At 43.2% G+C, this 17,291-nt stretch overlaps 1 protein-coding gene across 1 annotated transcript in view; it reads left to right on the forward strand.

The window, feature by feature from the left end:
* The window catches only part of PKHD1L1 (PKHD1 like 1), a 262,674-nt gene that overhangs the window by 147,944 nt on the left and 97,439 nt on the right, over nucleotides 1-17,291 (forward strand). Inside the window, exons 46-48 of the mRNA XM_069731788.1 lie at nucleotides 8,358-8,487; nucleotides 15,838-16,079; nucleotides 16,558-16,694. Of these exons, the coding sequence (XP_069587889.1) occupies nucleotides 8,358-8,487; nucleotides 15,838-16,079; nucleotides 16,558-16,694 (509 nt within the window). The remainder of the gene's footprint in view (nucleotides 1-8,357; nucleotides 8,488-15,837; nucleotides 16,080-16,557; nucleotides 16,695-17,291) is intronic.

A 17,291-nucleotide genomic window follows, 5' to 3' on the forward strand; every position in this document is an offset into this window, starting at 1 on the left:
CGACCTTTAGGAAATTTACTACCAGGAATCAAATCGATAGCACAATCACAATCCCTATGCGGAGGTAGGGCACTGGACTTGGGCTCATCAAATACATCCCGGTAATCCGACAAGAACTCTGGGACCTCAGAAGGGGTGGATGATGAAATAGACAGAAAAGAAACATCACCATGTACCCCCTGACAACCCCAGCTGGACACAGACATTGATTTCCAATCCAATACTGGGTTATGGACTTGTAGCCATGGCAACCCCAACACGACCACATCATGCAGATTATGCAACATCAAAAAGCGAATATCCTCCTGATGCGCAGGAGCCATGCACATGGTCAGCTGGGTCCAGTACTGAGGCTTATTCTTGGCCAAAGGCGTAGCATCAATTCCTCTCAATGGAATAGAATACTGCAAGGGCTCCAAGAAAAACCCACAGCGTCTAGCATACTCCAAGTCCATCAAATTCAGGGCAGCGCCTGAATCCACAAATGCCATGACAGAATATGATGACAAAGAGCAGATCAAAGTAACGGACAAAAGAAATTTCGACTGTACCGTACCAATGGTGGCAGACCTAGCGAACCGCTTAGTGCGCTTAGGACAATCGGAGATAGCATGAGTGGAATCACCACAGTAAAAACACAGCCCATTCTGACGTCTTTGTTCTTGCCGTTCAGCTCTGGTCAAAGTCCTATCGCACTGCATAGGCTCAGGTCCATGCTCAGATAATACCGCCAAAAGGTGCACAGTTTTACGCTCACGCAAGCGTCGACCGATCTGAATGGCCAAAGACATAGACTCATTCAGACCAGCAGGCATAGGAAATCCCACCATGACATCCTTAAGGGCTTCAGAGAGACCTTTTCTGAAAATTGCTGCCAGCGCATATTCATTCCATTGAGTGAGCACAGACCACTTCCTAAACTTCTGACAATATATCTCTACCTCATCCTAACCCTGAGACAGAGCCAGCAAATTTTTCTCTGCCTGATCCACTGAATTAGGTTCATCATACAGCAATCCGAGCGCCAGAAAAAACGCATCAATATTACATAATGCAGGATCTCCTGGCGCAAGGGAAAATGCCCAGTCTTGAGGGTCGCCACGTAATAAAGAAATAATGATCTTAACTTGTTGAACTGGGTCACCAGAGGAGCGGGGTTTCAAAGCCAGAAACAGTTTACAATTATTCTTAAAACTCAGAAACTTAGCTCTATCTCCAGAAAACAAATCAGGAATTGGAATTCTTGGTTCTAACATAGAATTCTGAACCACAAAGTCTTGAATATTTTGTACTCTTGCAGTGAGATGATCCACACAAGAAGACAGATCTTTAATGTCCATCACTACACCTGTGTCCTGAACCACCCAAATGTCTAGGGAAAAAGAAAGACAAAACACAGTACAGAGAAAAAAAAATGGTCTCAGAACTTCTCTTTTCCCTCTATTGAGAAGCATTAGTACTTTGGGCCTCCAGTACTGTTATGAACAGGTGATTCAGAACCACAATGGACCTAGTGGTTAAGAGCACACAAAGTGACCTGATAGTTACTAACATAGGACGAGCTCTGAGACGTGGGAACTCTGCTGACCGCAATCCCTAATCCTATCATACCACACTAGAGGTAGCCGTGGATTGCGCCTAATGCTCCCTATGCAACTCGGCACAGCCTGAGAAACTAGCTAGCCCTAAAGATAGAAAAATAAGCCTACCTTGCCTCAGAGAAATTCCCCAAAGGAAAAGGCAGCCCCCCACACATAATGACTGTGAGTAAAGATGAAAATACAAGCAGAGATGAAATAGAATTTAGCAAAGTGAGGCCCGACTTACTGAATAGACCGAGGATAGGAAAGATAGCTTTGCGGTCAACACAAAAACCTACAAACAACCACGCAGAGGGGCAAAAAGACCCTCCGCACCGACTAACGGTACGGAGGTGCTCCCTCTGCGTCTCAGAGCTTCCAGCAAGCAAGAAAAACCAATATAGCAAGCTGGACAGAAAATATAGCAAACAAAAGTAACACAAGCAAAACTTAGCTTATGCAGGGCAGACAGGCCACAAGAACGATCCAGGAGAAAGCAAGACCAATACTGGAACATTGACTGGAGGCCAGGAACAAAGAACTAGGTGGAGTTAAATAGAGCAGCACCTAACGACTTAACCTCATCACCTGAGGAGGGAAACTCAGAAGCCGCAGCCCCACTCACATCCAGCAGAGGAAGCTCATAGACAGAACCAGCCGAAGTACCACTCATGACCACAGGAGGGAGCTTGACCACAGAATTCACAACAGGGATGACCTGGAAAGTGCATTATGGGGACAGAGGTATGCCGACTCCACCACCAGGTCTGTTTGTGGGTCTCGGTGAATGTGAGAATTGTAAGCCACCATGGGAAATGGCAGCAGGAGAGACAGTGTCAGAATCCTGAATCTAGGTTTCCGTGAGGGCCAACAGATTCAGAGAGTTTTTCAGAAAGTAATTGTGTAGGAAAGGAAGCTTGTTGCATACAGACCGTGGATTCGAAAGCGCATAATTAAAAGAAGGAGATGAAGGAGTGCAACTAATATTAGTAAGATTAGTAAAGGTTCGATTTGAGGTAGGGTAGGGGTTGAGGTTGGTGGATGGTGGACTGGGGTTGGGGGAGATGTCCCCTGAAATCAGTAGGAGTAGGAAGATAAAAAGCAAGTAGTGTTTGGAATTGTATGAAGTTTTTTTCTGCAGTGTGTTTGGGCAAGATGGACTGAGGTTTTTCAGGAAGGTGAGAAGTGCATGGGAGCTGTACATGGGAGAGGGAAGGAGAGAAGAGCTGATGTATATGAGACGTGATGGAGGGGGGATTGGGCGGTGAAAGTGGATTGCAAGGGAAAACAGGAGGATGGGAATACAGTACATGGATAGAAGGGAGAGCAGAGTGTTGGTTACCTGACTCCTGCCCTGACTAACTGCCATGGAATAACTGCTGTATCACGACGCTTATCTTCGTGACGCTTTGCTTCTGGGACACTTGCATGTGTGCACTCCTAAGGATGTTTCTACATTTATAGTCCAGACTGCTGGGTCAGAAGAGATGGATTGTGGGAACTGATTGAGGATAATTTGGCAGCTGGGGCCAGCACACCAGGGTTTTTTTAGATGATCAAAGACATTCAAAGACATTCAGCCTGGCAACATATATTTTAACACCTTCCACCAGATAAGATCTACAATGATCCCAGTCATGGATATGCAACATTGAGTTTTAAGTACAATGCACCAAATGAATTATACATATAAATTAGCAGACACATTAAAATATGTTTCTAGATGGTAAAGCAGCAGATGACAGACAGCAAACAGCAAGCAGAAGGAAGTTATACCATTAGAGTCTATTGCAGCAGATGAGACAGCAAGCAGAGGGGGGAAGTTATACCATAAGAGTCTATTGCAGCAGATGAGACAGCAAGCAGAGGTGGGAAGTTATACCATAAGAGTCTATTGCAGCAGATGAGACAGCAAGCAGAGGTGGGAAGTTATACCATAAGAGTCTATTGCAGCAGATGAGACAGCAAGCAGAGGTGGGAAGTTATACCATAAGAGTCTATTGCAGCAGATGAGACAGCAAGCAGAGGTGGGAAGTTATACCATTAGAGTCATTAGAGTCTATTGCAGCAGATGAGACAGCAAGCAGAGGTGGGAAGTTATACCATTAGAGTCTATTGCAGCAGATGAGACAGCAAGCAGAGGTGGGAAGTTATACCTGTCTGAAGAGAGAAGATGGATGTTAGTTCTTTGCCATGGAATAACTGCTGTATTTAACTCATAATAAAAAAAATTATGATAGTAATGCTACATATGTGTGTTATAGAAAGCAACTAAAAGAATGCCATGGTCTTGAAAAAAAATAATCCATGGTATTAAAGGGGTTATCCAGGAATAGAAACTTTGGAATACCACAAAGGATCTGAGTTATCATATCATACCATATTATCCAGCACAGAGAATTTAGCATACTACTATATATCCTTATGGGTGTGCCGAGCCATCTGATCAACTTCATTAGGAAATTTTACAGAGTCCAAGAAGCAACAGTCCAAAAAGAACATGGCAACACAGCATAGTTCAAAGTAGAGTGAGGTGTCAGATAAGGCTGTATCCTGTAACCATTTCTCTTCAATTTATATGCAGAAGCTAATGTTAGGAAGGCTTTACTTTGTCAAAAAAGAACAATGAATCAAAATTGCTGGACAAATCATCAACAATCTTAAATACACAGATGATACAACATTGATAGCATTATGCGTGGATGGAATGAAGGACTTATGGAGTGTCAAGATGGAAAGTTCGAACATATAACTGCTAATCAATGCAAAGAAGAAAAATATATTGACGGGGCATAATGACCATGGTTGCAGAGGTTACGACCGTAACCGGGCTCTTGCGGGTGAAGGGCCCACTGACACCAGTGCAAACCTGACCTGGATGTGCGTCTTCAGATGTGTGTCCAATCAGAGGCCAGCAGCTGACGTCAGTGTGCACGTGACTGGGGGCTTATTGCAGTGATGTCATGGGCTCCCTTTGCAATCATTTATTTTTTTATATCCAATAACAGTGGCAGAGCGGGGGACATATACCAAGATGCGGCCCAGGATAAGAGACATATACCAGGATGGGGATATACAGTATATACTAGGATGGGGAATATATATACCAGGATGGGGCCTAGGATAAGGGACATATATACCAGGTTGATGGATATATATACCAGAATGGAGCCCATGGTAAGTGATATATAAACCAGGATTGGGCCCGGGATAAGGGACATATATAGCAGGATGGGGGATATATATACCAGGTTGGAGCCAGGAAGGGGAACATACCGTTTATACCAGGATGGAGGACATATACTGTATATACCAAGATAGGGTCAGCATGAGGAACATATACAAAGATGGAGAGCATATGTATATACCAGGATGGGGGCATCCCCGGTCCGACACTTACATGGGGGCCCTTCGGATTCTAATTATGTCACTGTATATGTCAGGTACGAGTTGGGTTGAACGATGAATAACTGAAAGTTGTAGAGGACTCCAACATACTTGGTTCAATGATCACTCAAGATGAAGTGACAACACCAGAAGTCAATAGGAGAATAGCTAAGGGGGAAATTCAACAATGAAGTCACTGGACAAAGTCTTAAAATCGAGTAACATTTCACTGGCGACAAAGACACAGTTCGTATACAATATGGTCTTTTCTGTAATAACATATGGATGCAAAACTTGGATAATAAAGAAACAAGACAGAAGATGAATCAACACCTTTGAAATGTGCTGCTGGAGAAGGATGCTATCAATACCATGGATGGCAAGAAGAACAAACTACCATATATTATGTATACCCCTCCTCACATGTAAAGCGCCATGGAATAAATGGCGCTATAATAATAAATAATAATAATAATAGTATATACTTGTGTATATACCAAGATTTTCAGCACATTTTTTTTGTGCTGAAAATGCCCTTCTCGGCTTATACACAAGTCATGGTCCAGAAAGCCGGTGGGGGAGGGGGAGCCGGAGGCTGTAGCACAGTGACAGCTGCCAGCTTCCAGAGGGCATCAATACTCACCCTCTGTCGCTGCATCTCTATCCCTGCATCTCTTTTCCTCCCATCGCCGACAGCTCTTCCCTGTTCTTGTGCACAGCGGTCAGGTTGTACCGCTCATTAAAGTAGGTACACTCCCATATGCGTGGAGTGCATATTCCTGACTTTAATAAGCGGTACCACGTGACCGCTCAGCACAGGAAGAAGCTGCCGTGCCAGGACAATGGAGATGCAGGGACGTTCAGCGACGGCGCGAGGAGGGTGAGTATGACGAAGGAGGACAGGGGAGCCCAGCCATGCATGCAAGATGGGATGGGGAGCCATGCATACAACAGGTGGAGCCACACAGAGCTGGACAGGATGGGGGAACCATGCATACCAGGATAGGGATGAAGTGACAATGCATACCTGGCTTATACACGAGTCAATAAGTTTACCCAGTTTTCCGTGGCAAAAATAGGTGCCTCGGCTTATTCTTGGGTCGGCTTATTCTCAAGTATACAGTATATGGTAATCAAATCAAGCCAGACATGTCACTTACAGCAAAGATCATCAGGGAATGACTTGCCTGCTTTGTACATATCATACGAAGAGAGCAATCACTGGAGAAGAACATCATGGTCGAAAGAATGGAAGGAGCAAGGCAAAGAGGAAGACCAGCCACCCGATAGCATGTGAGACGTAGAGATCACTAGAGATCACTAAGCAGGTTGGAGAATACTCACTTGGCAGCGATATTCAAACATACAGCAACCGTTTCTTCATTTAAATAAGTCCAATTCTGGTTTATTACACCATCATAAACTACTATAGGCCATGTAAACATCACAGACCTAACATATCATGCATTCTCTTCAGCTGATACATCTGCACGCTTTACAGAAACATATCTGTTCTACTAGTCGATTTCAACTCCGGTTATATCCGCACAGTTCGAAATAAGCAAACAAAAAGGGCGTATTACTTGTCAATACCCCTATATGTCCTCTGAATATAAATATCCAGAATAGCCAAGAGAAACACCTTCAATACAATAAAACATATCTTTTAATAATAAATATCTAAAAAAACTATTGGATAATTCTCAACAAGACACAACAGTGATAAAGTGCAAAAAGTGCTCATGTAAACCAGTGCTCAATAAAAAAATGGTTTTATCTCACCAAATCTGTAGTTTCCTTCACAGGAGCATCTGTATATATTAAGGGGGGAGGGTTTCTATCCTACCCCGGTCGTGCCCCTGTAGTGCTCCCACCCTGACAAGGGCAGTCCCCAAGTCAGGCTAGTAAGTTGTACCCACCACTGCCATGTAAACTTCCCTACGCGTTTCCTCTCCCGTATGGGAGATTCATCAGGGGAAAAATATAAAGATTGTGTGGATTTTTTAGGAAAAGGGAGAAGCCCCTACGTCGGGAGGTAGCTCCAGTGTCCAATACCCTGGGTCTCAGGTTAGGACTGCTTCATTATCTGGTAGGATATCTAGACTTGCATAAGGTCGATCTTCCTACAGAGATTCATCCATCATTCAGATTTTTCCATCAAGTCATCATGGAGGAAGGTAGTTGCTAACTAGTTAGTTAGTTGCTAAATTACTAACCTGCCTATTCTCTCTGGCACAGACTCAGAGTTGTCATTGACTGCTTCTGCTGGCGATTCAGCTGCCCCTCTTAAACAAAGCAGCTCATCTTCTTCCGGGCTGTTCTATCGACGGGTCATGACTACCAACATCATGCTGATTGACAAACGGTTTCCTATAGTTAGGCCTCTTGGAGCTGGCTGTCAATCAGCATGATATCGGCAATCACACCCTGTCAACAAAGCGGTGGGGAAGAGAAGCCTTTGGTCTGTTGATGTGAAGTCAGCGGAAGTTACAGAATCTCCAGCAAGAGTGGTCAGTGACTGCTCTGTACAAGCAGATGTCTGCATTGGGCAGAACAGGCAGATTGTTAGCAACTACCTGTCTGTAAGTTCCTTTGCCCACAGTAAAGTGGATAACCTCTTTAATTCCACAGAACTGGTGCAGCGCAAGAAAAGTCTTGAAGATGGGAGTGGGAGGTTTCGGTTGTATAGGATGTTGGCCTTAAGGTTTATCACAAGTGAGCGTTCTAAGGATCATTTTTTAGTGTTAACTCAAGCAAAACGCTAGTGAAATGTTTTTGAAATAGTCTTAAAAACCATCGTTCTTGGTGGTGTATTGTCCTGTGTAAACAGGACCTGTACTTCCGAGAATAATGGCATATTATAGAGCATTTAATGGGCATTATTTAGCTTAGTCCTCCTATGTAAAGAGGCTTTTAGACTACTGCTGATCAGTAAATATTTACTGATTGATGGTCGGTTAGTGTCACCGGTCAGTTTTTCTAAACGGACTGTTAGTCATAGGATAGAAATTACTTTACTTATGAACTGTAGATCAATCTACAGTCTCACTGAGCTGGATTTACTATTCCATAGACTCCATATCATATATCTCCCTACATTTATTTCTGGTTTTGCTCTATTGATTTTAATTCCGGGAAGATTTGTACTTACACCATAAACCGTACAGCAATGTATAGTAGCTCAGCAGATTTCTTAGAGATGTGGCTGGCAACAAGCATCTGAACTATTTCTAATAGCAGCTGAATAATAAATGCAGCTCTGAAGTGTAACGCAGTGTATATCTCCAGACCACAACAAGACAAGTAAAGCAAGTCACTGCACAATTCCATTCAAAGGACTGTGATAAAGGATAAGAATTTTAGAAAATTGTTATGTTTTCTCTTTTCTAGGCATCCCTGTACCTGTGACATGGACCAGGCTTGCTCAGACAGCGGAGTCTGGAAGCTCAACCCTGATTCTACTGCAAAATGTGACTTGGAAAGCTGGAGATGAAATAGTGATTGCATCAACAAGTCACAGGTATATATACTGCATATATAAGAGAATACATCCTGAGAATAACATGTGGTTACACTGGAGTCAATGGTAATTAAAAGGGCACGACCTGCTGTTTCTTTTAATAGGTGTTTTCTTTTTCAACTTTCTTCAACCCACAGGCTTGCGCTAACTACAAATACTGAAAGCAGCGTTACTTCCTTTCTGCTGCTCCAGGGCCGGTTTATCGCCACTACTCTGGGGCCGGCTTATTGCCTCTGCATCAGTGCTGCTTTATCACCACTGCTTTAGGGCTGGCTTATCGCCACTGCTTTAGGGCTGGCCTATCACCACTGCATCAATGCTTCTTTATCACCACTGCTTCAGGGCCGGCTTATTGCCACTACTCTGGGGCCGGCTTATTACCTCTGCATCAGTGCTGCTTTATCGCCACTACTCCAGAGTCGGCTTATCACCTCTGTATCAGTGCTGCTTTATCGACACTGCTCCAGGGCCGGCTTATCAACACTACTCTGGGGCCGGCTTATTGCCTCTGCATCAGTGCTGCTTTATCGCCACTGCTCCAGAGTCAGCTTATCACCTCTGCATCAGTGCTGCTTTATCGCCACTGCTCCAGGGCCGGCTTATCGCTACTGCTCCAGGGCCGGCTTATCGCCACTGCTCCAGGGCCGGCTTATCGCTACTGCTCCAGGGCCGGTTTATCGCCACTTCTCTGGGGCCGGCTTATTGCCTCTGCTTCAGTGCTGCTTTATCACCACTGCTCCAGGGCTGGCTTATCGCCACTGCTTTAGGGCCGGCTTATCACCACTGCATCAATGCTTCTTTATCACCACTGCTCCAGGGCCGGCTTATCGCCACTGCTCCAGGGCTGGCTTATCGCCACTGCTTTAGGGCTGGCTTATCACCACTGCATCAATGCTTCTTTATCGCCACTGCTCCAGGGCCGGCTTATCGCCACTGCTCCAGGGCTGGCTTATCGCCACTGCTTTAGGGCTGGCTTATCACCACTGCATCAATGCTTCTTTATCGCCACTGCTCCAGGGCCGGCTTATCACCACTGCTCCAGGGCTGGCTTATCGCCACTGCTCCAGGGCTGGCTTATTGCCACTGCATCAATGCTTCTTTATCGCCACTGATCCAGGGCCAGCTTATCGCCACTGCTCCAGGGCCGGCTTATTGCCACAGCTCCAGGGCCAGCTTATCGCCACTGCTCCAGGGCTGGCTTGTCGCCCCTACATCAGTGCTGGCTTAATGCCACTGCTCAAAGGCCGGCTTATCGCCACTGCATCAGTGCTGGCTTATAGCCTCTGCTCCAATTGATCATTTACACTATATAGTGGTGTCATCACAACTACAATGCAGTCACTTAGCTCAACAGCTCTACATTGGCAGACCCCCTGAACCCTGTGACAGGTTGAAGCGGTCATGTGCACTGTAGACATTTTGTTACTGATCCAGCCTGTCAACAAAGACCGGATCAGCGACTGATAGCCAGTGTTGAGGCAACGGAGGGTGAGTAAAACTGATTTTATTTTTGTAAGTTAACTCAAGCCTCTAGGAACTCTATGTAGCAGTTTGGGGTTATATATGCAGAAGCTGTAAGTCAGAAGTGTTTCTAGGTATGCTGAGCCGCATTTGAATAGCATATTAAGTGATTTTGCCACTTCATATCTAAAAGACCCTTACATATTAAAGTCATCCAAACTCTGCAATTTCAAAGGGACCAGACAATCATTCAGCTTACATTAGGCTGCCCAAAAATTATCCAACAGATAGTGTTGGGGGAAGAGAAGGATCCCGCTGTTGGGATAAAAAAAACCTAAACCATTGACGCTCAGGAAAAAAAGCTACCACTAGAGATGTCTGGCAGCAGCTTACTCCTTTTTCTCTATGCTGAATATATATATGCTTGACCAAACCGAGCCTTTACATCTAATGGAAGAGTCAGTTAAATCTGTTTCTGAGCAGTGACAATAATCTAAGAAATCTACTATATAAAGCTGAATGTGTGTGTGTGTGTGTATGTCCGGGATTGGCATCTGCACCGTCGCAGCTACAGCCACAAAATTTTGCACAGTCACACGTCTGGACCCTGAGAGCGTCATAGGCTATATTGTGAGGCGAAATTTTAACCCCGCGCGTTCCAATTCACCAAACAATTTTGCCCCTATCTACATAATGGGGAAAAAAGTGAAAGGAAAAGTGTTGGAGGCGTCGCAGCTACAGCAACAAAATTTTGCACAGTCACACATCTGGACCCTGAGAGCGTCATAGGCTACGTTGTGAGGTGAAATATTAACCCCGCGCTTTCCAATTCACCAAACAATTTTGCCCCTATCTACATAATGGGGAAAAAAGTGAAAGGAAAAGTGTTGGAAGCGTCGCAGCTACAGAAACAAAATTTTGCACAGTCACACGTCTGTACCCCGAGAGCGTCATAGGCTATGTTGTGAGGCGAAATTTTAACCCCGCGCGTTCCAATTCACCAAACAATTTTGCCCCTATCTACATAATGGGGAAAAAAGTGAAAGGAAAAGTGTTGGAGGCGGCGCAGCTACAGAAACAAAATTTTGCACAGTCACACGTCGGGACCCTGAGAGCGTCATAGGCTTCGTTGTGAGGTGAAATTTTAACCCCGCGCGTTCCAATTCACCAAACAATTTTGCCCATATCTACATAATGGGGAAAAAGTGAAAGGAAAAGTGTTGGAAGCGTCGCAGCTACAGCAACAAAATTTTGCACAGTCACACGTCTGGACCCCGAGAGCGTCATAGGCTATGTTGTGAGGTGAAATTTTAACCCCGCGCTTTCCAATTCACCAAACAATTTTGCCCCTATCTACATAATGGGAAAAAATGAAAGGAAAAGTGTTGGAGGCAAATTGACAGCTGCCAGATGTGAACAAGGGGGACTTAAAGAATGAGAGCGATGGCGCCAAAGAGTATATACCGTACAGTTGCTAAGGTGGGGTCCCGACATGGGATACTCACCACACTCGGGGATATGAACACACACAAAATGCGCCACACACTACCACGTGCTTGAACACATATTACCCTCAGCACACATTTCACCACAAATACACCAACCTCGCCACATAAAAGTCAAAACACAAAAGTCGCCACTCAAAACTCGCCACGCGCAGAACTCGCCACATGCAAAAACTAGGCTCTTGCAAAACTCGCCACAAGTGCAAAATTCTCCTCAAAAAATTGCCACATGCACAAAAGTTGCAACACATGCAAAAGTTGCCTCACACAAAACTTACACATACTCAAAAGGCACCACACATAATACTCGCAACGCGCAAAACTCGCCATGCGCAAAACTTGCTGCACACAACTTGCTACACTAACCTGTCACATGCAACTCGACACACAAAAAGTTGCTACACGCATGTTGCTACACAAAACTCATCTCACAAAAGTCGCTACATGCATGTCGCCACACGCAACTCAACACACACAACTTGACAAACGAAACTCGCCCTAAAACACACACAAGTCTGGTATTATCCTTCAAAAATAAAAATCTGATTAATAAGCAGACAAACTACAACAATTGCACCATATAGGAAACACAGCAGCTGCCAGTCCCATGACCTGTCTATTTTGTGTATGTGTGAGCTAATATATACTGCCAGGGGGAGGGCTTCCTGTTGGCTGGGGATTTATCAGGCTGCCAATTTAGCTTACAAATACTGAGATAAAAATACTGAGCAAATAACGTGTGAACGAGGTCTAATACAGGAGGAGATGACACACAGGTATATACTATATACAGGGGAGATGACACACAGATATATACTATATACAGGAGAGATGACACACAGGTATATACTATATAGAGGAGGAGATGACATATAGGTACATATATATACAGGAGGAGATGACATACAGGTATATACTATATACAGGAGGAGATGACATACAGGTATATGCTATATATAGAAGATGACATGCAGGTATATACTATATGCAGGAGGAGATGACACTCAGATATATACTATATACAGGGGAGATGACACACAGGTATATACTATATACAGGAGGAGATGACATACAGGTATATGCTATATATAGAAGATGACATGCAGGTATATACTATATGCAGGAGGAAATGACACTCAGATATATACTATATACAGGGGAGATGACACACAGGTATATACTATATACAGGAGGAGATGACATACAGGTATATACTATATATAGAAGGAGATGACATTCAGGTATATACTATATATAGGGGAGATGACACACAGCAGGTATATACTATATACAGGGGAGATGACATACAGGTATATACTATATACAGGAGATGACATACAGATGTATACTATATATAAGGGAGATGACAAACATGTATATACTGAGGTGATGAGGTGAAAATGAGAGGTGTGAGGTGAAAATGAAAAGGTGTGAGTGCAAAATGAGAGGAGTGAGGAAAAATAGTGGAGTGATCAGAAAATGACAGATGTGAGGTTGAAATGACAAGTGTTAGGGGGGAATGAGAGGAGTGAGGGAGAAAATGAGAGGTGTGAGGGAGAAAATGAGAGATGTGAGGGGGGAAATGAAAGATGTGATTGGGAAAATGGGAGGCGTGATGGGAAAATAAGAGAAGTGAGGTGCTATAACTAACCACAGATATTTACTATGCCCAGGCAACGCCGGGTTCTTCAGCTAGTCTAATGTATAAAGCTGAATGTGTGTGTGTGTGTGTATGTGTGTGTGTATGTCCGGGATTGGCATCTGCACCGTCGCAGCTACAGCCACAAAATTTTGCACAGTCACACGTCTGGACCCCGAGAGCGTCATAGGCTATGTTGTGAGGCGAAATTTTAACCCCGCGCGTTCCAATTCACCAAACAATTTTGCCCCTATGTACATAATGGGGAAAAAGTGAAAGGAAAAGTGTTGGAGGCGTCGCAGCTACAGCGACAAAATTTTGCACAGTCACACGTCTGTACCCCGAGAGCTTCATAGGCTATGTTGTGAGGTGAAATATTAACCCTGCGCGTTCCAATTCACCAAACAATTTTGCCCCTATCTACATAATGGGAAAAAATGAAAGGAAAAGTGTAGGAGGCAAATTGACAGCTGCCAGATGTGAACAAGGGGGACTTAAAGAATGAGAGCGATGGCGCCAAAGAGTATATACCGTACAGTTGCTAAGGTGGGGCCCCGACATGGGACATCCACCACACACGGGGATATGAACACACACACAAAATGCGCCACACACTACCACGTGCTTGAACACATATTACCCTCAGCACACATTTCACCACAAATACACCAACCTCGCCACATAAAAGTCGAAACACAAAAGTCGCCGCTCAAAACTCGCCACGCGCAGAACTCGCCACATGCAAAAACTAGGCTCTTGCAAAACTCGCCACAAGTGCAAAATTCACCTCATGGAAAACTCGCCACACGCAAAACTTGCACACGCGGAAAAATTGCCACATGCACAAAAGTTGCAACACATGCAAAAGTTGCCTCACACAAAACTTGCACATACTCAAAAGGCACCACACATAAAACTCGCCACGCGCAAAAGTCGCCATGCGCAAAACTTGCTGCACATAACTTGCTACACTAACCTGTCACATGCAACTCGACACACAAAAAGTTGCTACACGCATGTTGCCACACAAAACTCATCTCACAAAAGTCGCTACATGCATGTCGCCACACGTAACTCAACACATACAACTTGACAAACGAAACTCGCCCTAAATCACACACAAGTCTGGTATTATCCTTCAAAAATAAAAATCTGATTAATAAGCAGACAAACTACAACAAATGTACCATATAGGAAATACGGCAGCTGTCAGTCACATGACCTGTCTATTATGTGTATGCGTGAGCTAATATATACTGCCAGGGGGAGGACTTCCTGTTGGCTGGGGATTTATCAGGCTGCCAATTTAGCTTACAAATACTGAGGTAAAAATACTGAGCAAATAACGTGTGAACGAGGTCTAATACAGGAGGAGATGACACACAGGTATATACTATATACAGGGGAGATGACACACAGATATATGCTATATACAGGAGAGATGACACACAGGTATATACTATATAGAGGAGGAGATGACATACAGGTACATATATATATACAGGAGGAGATGACATACAGGTATATACTATATACAGGAGGAGATGACATACAGGTATATGCTATATATAGAAAATGACATGCAGGTATATACTATATACAGGAGGAGATGACACACAGATATATACTATATACAGGGGAGATGACACACAGGTATATACTATATATAGAAGGAGATGACATTCAGGTATATACTATATATAGGGGAGATGACACAGCAGGTATATACTATATACAAGGGAGATGACATACAGGTATATACTATATACAGGAGATGACATACAGATGTATACTATATATAAGGGAGATGACAAACATCTATATACTGAGGTGATGAGGTGAAAATGAGAGGTGTGAGGTGAAAATGAAAAGGTGTGAGTGCAAAATGAGAGGAGTGAGGAAAAATAGTGGAGTGATCAGAAAATGACAGATGTGAGGTTGAAATGACAAGTGTTAGGGGGGAATGAGAGGAGTGAGGGAGAAAATGAGATGTGTGAGGGAGAAAATGAGAGATGTGAGGGGGAAAATGAAAGATGTGATTGGGAAAATGAGAGGCGTGATGGGAAAATAAGAGAAGTGAGGTGCTATAACTAACCACAGATATTTACTATGCCCATGCAACGCCGGGCTCTTCAGCTAGTAGATTATAAATTAGAAAATACCGGTCCCACATTATAACAGTACCCACCAATGTGGATCACCATTCTTTTGTAAATCCATATACATGTTCATAAGTAAAATCCTTTTATAAAGATCTAATTTTTGTACAAATAAAATTGTATCTTGTAATACATAGTGACTCAGGTTCTCCTTTTCATCGAATTAAGAAATAGATTAGTAAAAATGTTAACAGGAGACTTAAGGATTCATATTTGGAAATTTACTAATGATCATTTTCTTGTTTACTATTTTAATTTGCTCTTTTTGGCATGCTCTGTAACCTGTGCGGAGGTCACTGTGCAGAGAGGGAGGAGGGGCAACTGAACTATTATACAGTAGATTACGTATGGTCACTTTTGTGATCTTGAGTTTTCTACCTTTAGTTTTATAATGATGTGTTGCCTTTCTTTGAAGTCCTGCCCGTTTTAATAATGAGATGTCCCCTTACCCTTCCCACAGTGTACAGGTCCAAAGCCGAAAAGTGAAATCTAAATTATATTAAAAGATGTTGGTCTAAACAATAAGTTATGTTCTGACAATAGATTCTGAAGTCTAACCATAGTCCATTTTATTATCCTCTGACAGACACAGCCAAAGTGAGAATGAGAAGAGAACTATTGAGTTTGTATCTGCAGATGGCAAGAACGTAACCCTAACAGAGCCGTTACTGTACAAGCATTTGGGGATTTCAGTCACTCTACCTGATAGCACTGTTTTTGAGGCCAGAGCAGAAGTAGGTCTCCTCACAAGAAACATCGTTGTAAGAGGGTCAACTAATGTGGAATGGAGCGATAATATAGCAGCCTGTCCGGATGGATTTGATACTGGTAATGTTATCAAGTTGTATGACTAGATATAAGTCTGCAAGCATTTTACGCGATCTGCTACTTGATGTATATGTCGGGGGTCCATTTCATGGTCATCTCGTTGCATCCTATAAATTGGAATATTTTTGTAGACAATATTTTACTATCACATCCTTTATGTTTTGCACTTTTCATTTTGTGCTTTAAAAATATCGGTCATAAAAAGGTTCACTGGAAACTGTTTTCAAGGGAAAAAAAAGTAAAAAATGGTAAAAAGCTCATGAAGGGTATTTGCACACATTTTTTTCAGACACATTCTGGTACAAAAAACCCTGAAAACCCTCAGGAAACTTTCAAAAGTATGAACGACTTGCTGTTCATACGTTTAGTTTTTTTTTATCTTTAACTGCTTCAGGTTTCCAAAGAAAGTGAGGAGAAGTGAGTTGACCATTCTTCAAATGCTATAAAATGACTTATTTTCTCCTTCTTTTCACCTTAGGTGAATTTGCCACACAGACATGTTTCCAGGGAAGGTTTGGTGAGGAAATTGGAAGTGATCAGTTTGGAGGATGTATAATGTTCCATGCTCCACAACCTGGTAAACTTCTGTCCATTGGAAGAATAGAATACGTGGAGGTACATTGGAAATCTAAAGATTGTGGATTCATTTTACTTATAGTATCAAATATGTACATGCTGTATGTGTACATTGATGTTGATTTCAATCTGCACCAGGAATCAGGGAGTATACAGCACCAGAAAGGGACATTTTATATATCTCCTGGAGGTAGTAATTATTACCTGGCATCAGGGATGAGACAGATTCTCATCGTGGGTTTTGAAAAAGCAACCCTGTTGCCCATATTTCTCCTTAAAGTCCAGTATGGTAGATGATAGAGATGTGCAAATAACTGATGCAAATTGTGTTTGTGTCACATTTTTAGGAATTTGATGAACCTGGTCAATTTGAACAATTTGTGATTCTCTTTACCTGAATCTCCTAAAATGCCCAACACCAATTTTACACATTGGAGAAGACGGCACCAGCCCAGGGTCACATGACCATTGCCGCAGACCAATGGACTTCCTACCTTATAATGCCTTACAATTATCATGTCACATGGTATAGCACAGCCAATCAGGAGGGTTTATTATAGTCTGTATAAAAGCAGAGGCAGGGAAAGCAGCAGCCATTTTATCATGAATCTGGATATTGGGAGGGCATCACAGCTC

Source organism: Ranitomeya imitator, chromosome 6 (assembly GCF_032444005.1).
Source record: "Ranitomeya imitator isolate aRanImi1 chromosome 6, aRanImi1.pri, whole genome shotgun sequence".
Taxonomy (NCBI): Eukaryota; Metazoa; Chordata; class Amphibia; order Anura; family Dendrobatidae; genus Ranitomeya; species Ranitomeya imitator.